This window comes from Periophthalmus magnuspinnatus, unplaced genomic scaffold (genome assembly GCF_009829125.3).
Source record: "Periophthalmus magnuspinnatus isolate fPerMag1 unplaced genomic scaffold, fPerMag1.2.pri scaffold_138_arrow_ctg1, whole genome shotgun sequence".
Lineage (NCBI taxonomy): Eukaryota > Metazoa > Chordata > Actinopteri > Gobiiformes > Gobiidae > Periophthalmus > Periophthalmus magnuspinnatus.
This window is the reverse complement of record NW_022986707.1, coordinates 1-12,500: the sequence shown is the minus strand read 5'-3', so window position 1 is coordinate 12,500 and position 12,500 is coordinate 1. Positions and strand designations below refer to the sequence as shown.

The window sequence follows — 12,500 nt, the reverse complement described above, 5'->3', positions numbered from 1 at the left end:
TACACACGGCCGCGTTTGGTCCCGTTTTCCAGAAGCTCAGCAGAAAACAGCCAAGGACGGGATTTTGTGAGTGAATAAACGGTGCTATACATGTAGAACTATGTATCTCATAAATATTTGTGTGAGACATAGAATACTACGACGGAGTATAAGGGTCACTTAAAAAAAAAAAAAAAAATGCGGGCGCTACGAGAATAAAGTCGTAACATTTCGACATTAAAGTCGTAATTTAAGAATGCTCATTTTAATGAGGATTATAGCAAAAGTTTGTTTTTAATTGACGAAAACACTAAACAGTTGCGTTAGTAATTCAGTGCCATTCCAATTCACATTAGTTTGTCCAAAGAAAGCCTATAAGGAAATTCAATGGGAAAGTTACAGATGCAGGAAAATAAATTCAATCTTAATCCTCGATTTATTATTACTTATTCTTACTTAAATTACTTACTACTTAAACAAAACAATTTCACACTTGATGATACTTTGAGTTTGTTTCTAGCATGTATAGCTGTAGTTAAGACCTTAAATAGTCCTTTTATAGACCGGGTTTAGATCTGATATATATATATACCCATAAGGCCAGATCTTTTCTTAGGTGCCACGGTAAATATAGTTCCTTAGGTTAGGCTCCTCGTGTGTGTGTGTGTGTGTGTGTGTGTGTGGGGGGGGGGGGGGGGGGACTGAAATCTATACACACTGCTGTGGGGACCAAAATTGGGTCCCCATGATGTAAATCTCAACAACATGGTTTAATAAGATTTCAGGTTTAGGTTAAGGTTACGCATTTAATTATTATGGTTAAGGTTATAAGATCAGTCTCCAAGAAAATGTCCTCACAAAGTCTGGAAATATAACATGTGAGTGTGCATAAATATTCACTTGTGAATCCGGTGTGTCCTAGAGTGTGTCCTAGAGTCTTCCAGGATTTTATGCAACGTCACAGAGATCTGAAAAATGGCTCACAAACTATTGTTGAGGCCCTGAAAGTAGCATAGATTAATACTTTGCTGTAAAACTATTCAAATGCATTAGGCTCATTACAGTATTCCCCTTACATTGAAATGTTTGGTCTAGGTGTGTTTTAATCCAAATGCCAGTTTGAACAGTTTAAAACTATGTATTTCACCCAAATATGCAAAGACTACGGGGATTTTCTTTTCTGAACCTGTTGGTAGTAAAAGATACCCTTAGCCTTGTATTTTGTCATGTTGAAAGAGCAGAAACACATGATGCTGATCATTAGCCACCTGGCTGCAGCCTGCAGACTCCTTGTCTCCTGTGTGTAGTCTTTGATCGAAGACTTACCTGCTGACATACTAGACAGGGCCCAATCATCAAAAAAGTATATTTTGTGGGTATTTCATAGACCTATGCAAACTAAGGTGTAACTATACATCAACCATTCTTTATATTTTTCTATAATCTTGGCTACAGAGGTTTAATTAAACAAAAACATAATGTATGCATTGTTCAGTTTAATCACAGATCCCAGGCTTTGTCACCTTGACACGACTAACATTGTTTGAACAAGCTGGTCCATAATTCCTGCATATTTCAGGGAGCTTCTAACAGCAGGTAACAGAGGAGTCTTCCCCTCAATTTTTTGTGCATCCAGGAGTAGTTAAAGGACATTTCCAGCTGTTTTAGGACAGAGGGCTAATTTTAACTTCCAGACATGTTTAGTCAAGTATGTCTACTGTACCAGTACCAATGTCACTGATGCTATTTTAGTGTTTTGATTTGGAGTAAAATCAACACATTACTGTTTCTTGAAGTAAAAGATCGTCTTTATTGGATTATATAGTAACATAATCTGTTACTATATAATCCAATAAGGTTTAAACCGGTCTGGCCGCACAGCCAAAACAGTGGCCTGCTGTCACAGAAGTGTTTCCTGCTGCTTTACAAGGAGTGACATTTTGTTTGAAGTGCACCTTTATAGCGGCCCCATGTCCATGGGTCTAATGAGCTCGTCCACGTCAGTCCAGAACATGTTAGAGGAGGAGTCAGCCATGCTTTCAGTTCAGCAACCAATGGGAAAGACGCTCTGATAACTGCACTATTTATGAACTGTTCTGTGCACTACAACTCTTTAGACCAAGAAAGGGGGTGTGCAAGGTGAGATTATCATTTTCTCTTATTTTACTGTAGTTGACCGATAATGGTGTAATTTAACTTTGTACATTTTTATGAAGTGTTGCAGTGTTTGTCTTTTGGTTAGAATATGATTAACATTCACTTTATATTGACTTTATGTTAAATGCAGATGGTCAAGATGAGATCCCAGGAGTTTCTGATGAGAGCGTTAAGCTGTGTACTTGCTATACCAGGTTTGTTTTCTTGATTAACTCATATGTTATTGTGAACATTTTAACAAATCATATTATTCCATTTATGCTTGCATCGTTTTTGCAGCTTTGTTAAGTGCATCTCCAGTGGTGAAAATGAAAAAATCCGCAGGTATGTACTTCTCCTATTGTTTCAATATTTTCTATGCACATATTAGTCTTATTGTTTTTCTGGATTATTGTATTGCATTTATTTCATTATTAGATACTCCATTTAGCATTGGCTCTGCTCAAGCACATGATTTCTTAACAAATTCACGACCCAAGAGGAATGTTGATCCTAGGTGGTACCGTGCGATCCAAACTTTCAATCCTACTACCGTTTCTACAGCAGCATTGGACATCATGAAGGGGTGAGACATTAATCACACTTAAAGGTATGTCCTTATTTCACTGGCACTTACTGTTGTGCTTGTGTGAATTCCTCCTCAGATCTATGAGATAGACCGGCTCAGGATGCTGTACCAACAAATGCGTTACTTGGAGCACAATTATGGTCCAGATGCATCCAGTTACCAGAATGCCATGGGTGTGCTCACCACCACTGCAGCACCCACCACGACCACCCAGCCTCCTCCACCTCCCACCACTCCAGCTCCCACACCGGACCCTCTGGCCAATGCTCAGAGGATTTACCTGTGCAACCCCAAGGACCCTTTATGCAAACCTCAGATAGTGTACCTGCCGACGGGTGCTGTCCCTGTGCTTTGTGACCCCCGCTCTAACACAGCCTGCCGTCCCAAGACAGAGGAGGAGATGAAAGCTGCAGCTCCAGTCCAAAAATCTGCTCCTCCCGCTGCTCCTAAAAAATCTGCCCCTCCTCCTCCCCCGCCTCCTGCTGTCAGCATCAAAGGTATGGAGTACGACTGCGATCCATACTGGGACCCTGACTGCCTCATTGACCACCCTCCACGGGCTATTGTAGAGGCAGTCCCACCTGAGGCTCAAGCTTCTCCAGTGGTGCCTGTTGAGGTGGTCAAAGAGGAGGAGGTGAAAGCAGAGGAGACTGCACCCCCAGCACCAGCCACAGAGGAAAACACTCTACCCCCACTTTGACCCGTATGATTTCAAACGTGATCTTTATGACCCTTTTGCCTATTCCATGCCAGCAGCTGAGCCAGAGGAGTAACGTCAATAAGTATGATATTAATAATCAGCACCAAACCCTGCCTGTGTTCATTTGGTATAGTGTATCTATGTAGATACAGCCACTGCCACAACCAGAAATAAAATCATATTAAATGTGTGTCTGTGTCACTTTTCTGTGTATAGCACAGACTGTATGGTGCATAGCCTAGTTTTTAAACATTTATAATAAAGATTTTTTTTTTTTTTTTTTTTACTAGGCTAAAAGATTTGTTTTTAATACCTGTCAATGTCTGTGGTTATAGGCTAACCAAGAAAAAGGAAGGAAAAAAGTACCGCTTTAATGTAGAGTATTATGGAGGGGCTTTTAAAGAACGATAAGACCGCGGGTTGTAGAGAACTGTAGATGGCGCAAAAACTGCACCAATGGTGACCGTCCAAACGCAGAGGAAGAGCGCTTGTCTTCCAGCATCATCAGTTTCCATCACATCACTCCTCTGCACACTACAAACTGGATTAGCTCCAGATATTTCCTCTTGTATTGACATCTACGCCAGGTATTTGTTTTATGCCTATGTAGCTTTGCAACGTGTTGTTAAAACCCGAATCCCGCGTGAAAAAGAGGCGTTTTATTGTGTCGATGTTTTATTCTTCATTGTAGCGGGACTGGGCCTGGGCGCTGCCATGGAGATTAGCCGCTAAGCAGCTAACTCCACACAGACAATAAACTCATACTTTGAGCGCACTAAGGATCATATTATTGTTCGAAGTTAATGTAGGAGTAGTTAGTAATTGTAATAAATCAAACGAAGCCATGTTAAATCTGTAATTATGTGTTTATTAATGTTGTCAGAGCTGTGGATGCTGACACACAGTGTGCTCTGGTCCAGTGTCTCTGTCTGTGACACACAGTGTGCTCTGGTCCAGTGTCTCTGTCTGTGACACACAGTGTGCTCTGGTCCAGTGTCTCTGACACACAGTGTACTCTGGTCCAGTGTCTCTGTGACACACAGTGTGCTCTGGTCCAGTGTCTCTGTCTGTGACACACAGTGTGCTCTGGTCCAGTGTCTCTGTGACACACAGTGTGCTCTGGTTCAGTGTCTCTGACACACAGTGTGCTCTGGTTCAGTGTCTCTGTGACACACAGTGTGCTCTGGTTCAGTGTCTCTGTGACACACAGTGTGCTCTGGTCCAGTGTCTCTGTCTGTGACACACAGTGTGCTCTGGTCCAGTGTCTCTGTAGTAATAATATGGGTGTAATGCAACTTTATTACACAGGAGTTTACTCTTGAATTGACTGGACTAAACTTTATTCCCATAAACAGTAATTTAATAAAATCCAAATGTGAGCTACATAAATGTATGTTTTAATTTAGTCAGTTTTCAAATATACTCGGTTTATATTACTATCCACATTACAAAGTTGTTTCTGTGTCTTATTACATAAATATAATGGAGACATTGTTATACACAGCTGGTTGGTGTTCACATGTCTACAGTGTGATACAGTGTGATACGCTCTGGGCAATTAGTGAACCAGTCTTCTTCATGAATTGTTGCAGAGTAGTAACTGAAAATGTAAATTTTAACTTTAGGCTCTAATCTCACTTTTTAACAGAATGTCTGACAAGAGTGAGTTGAAGGCTGAACTTGAGAGAAAGAAACAACGGATTGCACAGATTCGAGAGGAGAAGAAGAGAAAAGAAGAGGAAAAGAAAAAGAAAGATGTACGATTTTATCGACATTAGCCTATACCAAGGAATTATAATGCTTAGTTAACTTTGTTTGGTCTATATGACACAGGTGGATTCAAAGCGTGGGGGAGAGGCATCCGGTCATGAAGACTCAGGATCTTGAGAGGAAAAGGAGAGAGGCGGAGGCTTTGCTGCAGAGTGTTGGCATCACTCCTGACATACCACATGGTAAAACTATAAAACACACCACTTTGCATGGTGTCAGCTCACTTATTCACTCCCATCATTCCTTGATGTTTGCTTCATTGATTTGCAGTGTTTTCCCATAACTGTTTCGCAGTGTTTATTCCCCTGTCTGTTCACATTTTAACAGTTTGATCGCATGACTCCTAAACCTGCCTGCCATTTATTTTCGTTCTCTCTTCTCTTCCCCTTTGTGTCCCCTTGTGTGTCCTGCCCCACTTACTGCATGCTCACTTACACACACATATACACACACGCGCGCACACACACACACCCTACACACACTACAACACACACACAAACAAATGTCTCCCTCCTCCTTCATTCACCGGACTTTTCATCAAACACACACTGACAGCTCAGCCCCTGCGGGTAGTAACAGAGGATACATGTCTGTTTCACTACCTAGTCCCCGCCCCCATGTCTCCCTCCAACAAATCAGTGGGCAGCGACGCAGGAAGCCAGGACTCTGGGGATGGCAATGCAGGACCAAGGTCAGTAATGTATGCTTGTAGTTACTTGCATGTAGCGTATTTATAACATGTGTAATAACTAATAATATGAGTAAAGAGATCTGACCTGGTTTGTTAATTAACACACACTCCGTTCTTTCTTTCTCTCTGTCCTCTTTATCTTTTTTTTATTTGCATATTGTCTTTTGTTCAACGCACCCATCTTCCATTCCCATTTCTTGCGCCCTTTTGCTTGTTCTTTTCCTGTTGACAATATCTTACTAATATCACCTGGTGGCTTGGCTGTGTAAGGACTTTGCACTGGGATCCTGACCCCTCCACTCTGCAGCTGCACTCCGATTCTGAGCTGATTGGTACTGCTCCTTCTCTCTCCCTATGATGTGTCTTCCAGCTTTATTCAGTTTATGTGATTTCACCTTTATATTGTCTTAAGTGTTGTCAGGTGTGAATTTTGTATCTGCATTTTTATCTGTACATTTCTGTCTATAGTAATTCTTAATTAAATGCCACTTTTCAACACATAATTTGTATTTACTGTATAGACGTGGAGCACTGAGGCTGGGTATGTCTAAAGTAACCCAAGTGGACTTCGCTCCTAAAGAACTGGTGTCCTACTCTAAAGAGACTCAGACCCCCACCGAAGCCCATACTGATCAAAAAGCAGGTAAAGTCAGTTATAACTGACAACAAACATTATAATTAATAAATAAAAATTGATTACTTTGTGTATTTGTACACTGCAGAAGATGATGAAGAAGAGGAGATAACGGCTCCTCCTCCATCAGAGGATAATCAAGAGGAGAAAGGTGACCAAGGAGACCACCAAGAAGAAGGTAAAATATGACAACATCTTCAAATACTTTAGGTTTAATTAATTAAAGATACACTGTGTAACTTTTCTGGTGGAGGGTTTGCCACCTGCTTGTTTCCATGGAAGTTATTGCTTCACCAGGAATGTTTCACACTACCACAAGGTCAGATCTGTGAAGAACTGAATACATGCTGGATAGATTCTGATTGCAGGAGAAGCAATAACATCTCATTTTAAATATGCAGGTGACACGCCCCCACCAAAAGTTAAATAGGTCACCTTTAGACAAGGTTTTGTGCACAGATACACCCAAAGAGCTGGACTGAGGAGGAGAAGCTCCAGGTCTTGCACTCAGAGGAGTTTGTGTCATTTTTTGAGCGCGGCAGCAGAATTGTGGAGAGAGCTTTAGCTGAGCAGGTTGACGTTTGCTTCGACTACAGTGGGAGGGACTTGGACGATAAGGAGGGGTGAGAAACTACTTTAAAATGGCAAAAGTAAAGAGATAGACAACCTTAATTGGCATGTTTTGTACAGGGAGTTGCAAGCTGGGGCAAAGCTTGTTGTGACCAGAGAGTTTGCAGATGAGCGCTGGACTAAGAACAGAGTGGTAACCTGTCTAGACTGGTCCCCACAGGTAAAGCTAGCCACATTCTATTTTTCCTTAAAACGTAGTTATCTACAATCAAAGTATATTTTGTTTAGTATCCGAGCTGCTAGTGGCCTCATATAACAACAACGAAGATGCCCCTCATGAGCCTGATGGGGTGGCTCTGGTCTGGAATATGAAATACAAAAAGGGGACACCTGAGTACATCTTCCATTGCCAGGTGAGCCCATTTACCAATTTTACATTCTACCAAAAGTTATGTTTCATTCTGTAATAAAAGTTGTTATCTTTATCCTTTTTGCCTAAAGTCTGAAGTTATGTCAGCTGGTTTTGCCAAGTTTCATCCCAACCTGGTAGTGGGTGGAACATATTCAGGACAGATAGTTTTATGGGACAATCGGAGCAACAAACGTACACCAGTGCAGAGGGACTCCCTTGTCTGCAGCTGCACACACTGTAAGCACTCACTCTCTTCTAACTTCATTTAATCTATCCTTTATATCATCATGCACTTCTCAACATGCTTGCTCTTATGCAGCACCCAGTGTACTGTGTGAATGTCGTGGGCACACAGAATGCAAACAATCTGATCAGTATTTCCACCGACGGCAAGATGTGCTCCTGGAGCCTGGACATGCTCTCCCAGCCACAGGTGCCGTATGGTTGATCCCAGTCTACTCACATTAGTCAGAATGATTGGTCAGTCTTAATTATTGTGTTGTGGGTGTTGGTGTTATAATCTACAGGACAGTTTAGAACTGGTGTTCAAACAGAGCAAAGCTGTGGCTGTCACATCAATGGCTTTTCCTCTGGGAGATGTCAACAATTTTGTGGTGGGAAGTGAAGATGCTCTGTCTACACTGCCTGTCGCCATGGGAGGTGAGAGAACTGCTCTTTTAATTCATTCAAAAAGGGACATATGTATTTAGTAGTAAACTATAAGAAATGTTAATCATTATTTTCATTTCTGTTCATTTTAAACCATAAAAACCTTACTAATTAGAATTAGCCGAACAGCCGAACTGAACCTCATAGTGACATTTCAACTTAGCAGCCACTAGGTTTTCCATTATTATTAAAACAAAAAATATGATTATGGTTATTATATGGTTAAAAGCATATAACATTTTTACATATTATGTCCCATTTAAACAGTCTTCATAAATGTTTTAATTATGATTTTGATCTACAGTAAGGCGGGCATTACTGAGGTGTTTGAGGGCCACCATGGTCCTGTGACAGGCCTGAGCTGTCACAGTGCTGCTGGGCCAGTGGATTTCTCCCATCTCTTCATATCCTCGTCATTTGACTGGACTGTGAAATTGTGGAGTACCAAGGTGCCTTCCGCATGGCCACATTCAACCCTTTGTCTATGTTGCAGCAGTATAACTCTTTACACTTGTTTTACTGTAGAGCACGCGGCCACTGTACTCATTCGAGGACAGCTGCGATTATGTGTATGATGCCATGTGGTCACCAACTCACCCTGCGCTGTTCGCTTGTGTGGACTTGTCCGGACGCCTGGACCTTTGGAACTTGAACAATGATACTGAAGTATGCTCAAATACTTATTAAATTTTATGCTCTTTTTGATTAGTTTAAATGCTGTAAATACATTATTTCTTTTCAGGTCCCTACTGCGAGTGTGTCTGTAGAGGGGGCTCCCGCTCTCAATCGTGTCAGATGGGCTCATTCAGGAAAAGAAATAGCTACTGGAGATTCTGAAGGGAGGGTGCAGGTTTATGATGTTGGAGAGGTAAGAGTTTTGGTTGAGTTAAAAAAAATGTCAAACTTTGATTAAAAGATTGACACTAAATTTTGTTCTTGTAGCAAATTTGTGTGCCTAAAGCTGATGAGTGGACCCGGTTTGTCAGAACACTAGCAGAGATCAACGAGAATCGAGATGAAGCAGAGGAGCTGGCCAATGCCTAATGTTACGCACCTACAAATTATCAGCTCTGTATAGTACACTCAACACTAAGCACACTGCACACTGACTAAGAGGACCTTACTCTGATATTCTGCTTTTTACCCATTTCCACCTGGCCTGAGAAGTGCAGGGATACAAGTTAGAAAACATTTGAATGTGTCTCTAGAGATTAGACTTAAACTGTAAATGGCTCAATTATTGAACTTGTAGAATTGTATTTGGTAAGTAAAATCTTTGAAAAGGGATTTGCCATGTAATGCTTAAATGCTGAGACCCTCAGGACCTTGAATACCCACTCCTCTGCTAAAGACAACTTTTACTTGTGCAAACCTTTTTACTTGGCACCTTTTATTTCTTTATTGCAAAGGGTTTTGCTTTTGTTTTAACCATTTCCTCAGTGTTAACCACCACTGAAGCGGTATATTACTACTCTGAACTACACAGTAGTATGTGTGCAACTTCATGAATTTTAACCAGATATTTATTATTTATGTACATTTTTTGTTTATCTCTTAACATTTAGATACTAGATTCCTGAAATTAAAGCAAGTTTTGCGTAGTTTTTTTTAACACTACACTGATTTGCAATTTGTTTCAACAACTTGAGAGTACATGTTCTGATTTCTTGTGAAATCTCATGCGAGTTTCAGGTCAAATAAATATTTGCAATACTCTCAATTAGTAGCTGGCAATAAGTACAGAAGTAATTTTACTCTACATTTCCATTTTCCATTTGGTAAGCCTTTTTCCAACACATTTCAATTTGAACCAAACTTAACAGAAATACTGTAATTTCAACTTTATTCCCTCCACACAGCATTGTGATATTGCAAAAATATTGAAAAATATTTACTGAAATACTTTGTCCATCTTTACTGTATTCCCTTTCTAACAATGTCATTGTGGCACTTAAACAAACTCGAGGCATTTGTAAAATCAAACCCATGATTTTAATCAATAAAATACAATGACATAATTGAAATACATTTAATTTATTATATGCTAATTTTCCTTTTGATCTTTTATCAAGAAAACACTTTAATGTTCTGTACATCAGTAAGACCGATTCTTGGAGGTCAGGATCAAAGGCCCAACATTTCTGCTGCTGTTACAGTTGGAGTGCACTTTGTAACTCTCTTTAGCTGCATCAGTGTTTTACAGTATGAACAGTCTGTCTTAAGAGTTAAGTTCCACTCACCATGTTAACCAATCTGAAATAGTATACACTTTATATATTTGTCCAATAAAAAGTCCTACGCACACAAGTATCTGCCCAAAAAAAAAATACAAATCATAGCTACTTTGAGAGGAAGCTTGAGGCTTTAGCTTTTGTAGAAAAACCCACAGCTGTGAGCCACTGTATTCCTCCGCAGCTGGAACCACAGGGCCAGAGGAGTCCTAGGCAAGGGCGCGCTCTGCTGGTGTTTGAAAGCCTCATTTGTGGAGTGTATTTTATTGTGCGTATTCTTTGTGTTACGTCATCTCTTGGTATGGGAACAGGAAATGAAAATGTTATGATATTAAACTAGCTATGGTCCCTGAGCCGGAGCAGCAGGTGGCTCTGAGTGATGTATAGAGACTACACCAGAGGATTTAAATTTGGGGAGATGGAGTCCAAATTTGTTCTCCACTCCTGCAAATGTGGCGGCAGCCAGGCGGTACCCTCCAATGTGATCCGCGTTAATGGGCGGGAGCTCTGAAATCCGAGATTTGGAGTAGGCTCAGATCCTGCTGGGCGACTTCAGAGAGAGGGAGCCATCAGAAAATGTTTATCAACTCAAAAAATGGCATGTCAATTTTTGTACTTACTGTCACCAAAGTCAATGTAGAACCACCTCTGCAGGAGTTCATAGGTCACCAGAGTCACACCAAACTGCGGTGAAGATCGACACATGCGAGCTGGAAGGACAAAGTGGATGTTAAAATATCATATGTTAATTTTGACATGGACTGCAAATAAACTCACCTCCTGCTCCCTTCCACAAAGCCCTGAAGCCTTCTTCTTTCAAGATTTTCCAGAAGCAGTCCACAACACCATTGTAGGTCGTCTGTCCGGCCCGCGCTGCCACCTGCAGGCGAGTCTTGATTACATCAGCAGGCGTTACCAAAGAGGCAGCAGGGATACCTGGAAAACAGAAGTAACTACATAAAAATCACAGCAGACCCTGTGACTTTAATGGTGAAAAGTACTGGGAGATTGGACTTGAGATGCTGTTGATGTTACCTGCGATAGCTCCTGATGTTAACAGCTGCAATGGGCCCAGCCTGCCCTGCTCATCTGCCATGTAGGTCTTGGTATGTGCATACACAGGGAAATAGATGGCTGAAAAAGGAATATCTCTCAAAAACATGCTTTAGCCCCCTGTGAAGACATCAAGGAACATGTTACAAAACTATAAAAAAAAATTATCCAAAGGTAATTGCATTATTGTCAAACCTTGTACAACCCAAAGAATCCAAGATCTCGAACCACGCTCAGTGCACTGACTCGTGGACCAGTGGTGATCTCTCCTGCCACCTGCAGGCGAATCTTCACAATCTCAAGAGGATTGGTGAAGATAACCTGAGAGCCACCAGCCTAATACAAACAACAGAAGGGAACATTCATATGGTTTGCTCATTAGACAACTATTACGTTTTTTATCAATATGTGAAATGCCACTTACACATCCTCCAGCCATAATCTCAGCAAATAAAGGAATGGAGTCATCCTTTTCTGTGAATTGTCTCTCACAAAATCATTTACCTGAGAAACAAAAACAAGCCCATTTTTATTTGATCTTGTTTTTGAACAAGCTATGCCAGCAGCTAGCATCACATCCAACATGTACATGCACATGTATGATTTAAATATTTTTGAGAAAATGACTCACCGTGAGTTTGATGGCTTTCTCTGGTGCCACACCTATAAGCTGTGGAACAAGACCTGTGGACATAATTCAATGTAAGAGTGTAAAGGAAACACAGACCCAAACAATTAAATAGATTTTACCTCTGTAGAAGCCAAAGAATCCTTCATAACGCAGCACCTTCTTTGCACAGTCGAAGCTGTTTTTGTACATCAGCTCTCCAACAAATGACCCTGTTGACCTCTGATTCTGCATACGAGTCTTTACCAAATCAATGGGGTACACAGCTGTTGCTCCCGTAGCTACAAAAAAAACATTAATCTACTTTTAATGTACCTGATGAAGAAGGCAAGATGCAACTTGTTGATGCAACTAACCTCCAGCAATAGAGCCAAGAAAAAACCTGTACGCTGACTCAGCAGCTTGAAGCCATACAGGCCTTGAACCATCTCCATGAAC

The 12,500-nt window shown here is 40.9% G+C and overlaps 1 protein-coding gene and 2 pseudogenes across 1 annotated transcript; 2 read left to right on the top strand and 1 right to left on the bottom strand.

Moving 5' to 3' along the window:
* The first annotated feature begins 2,251 nt into the window (after positions 1-2,251).
* On the top strand, positions 2,252-3,477 carry LOC117393453 (uncharacterized; annotated as a pseudogene).
* Positions 3,478-5,050: 1,573 nt separating this feature from the next.
* LOC117393460 (dynein, cytoplasmic 1, intermediate chain 2a-like) lies at positions 5,051-9,272 on the top strand (annotated as a pseudogene).
* A 1,349-nt stretch (positions 9,273-10,621) lies between these two features.
* Positions 10,622-12,497, bottom strand: LOC117393459 (electrogenic aspartate/glutamate antiporter SLC25A12, mitochondrial-like; the record flags this gene model as incomplete). Its single annotated transcript, XM_033991573.2, is given in 12 exon segments — positions 10,622-10,903; positions 10,906-10,931; positions 10,998-11,091; positions 11,159-11,317; positions 11,417-11,536; positions 11,539-11,554; positions 11,630-11,770; positions 11,859-11,917; positions 11,920-11,938; positions 12,066-12,118; positions 12,185-12,343; positions 12,419-12,497. Coding segments are annotated over 12 exon segments (1,107 nt in total), but the record flags the coding sequence as incomplete, so codon positions are not given.
* Positions 12,498-12,500: the final 3 nt, after the last annotated feature.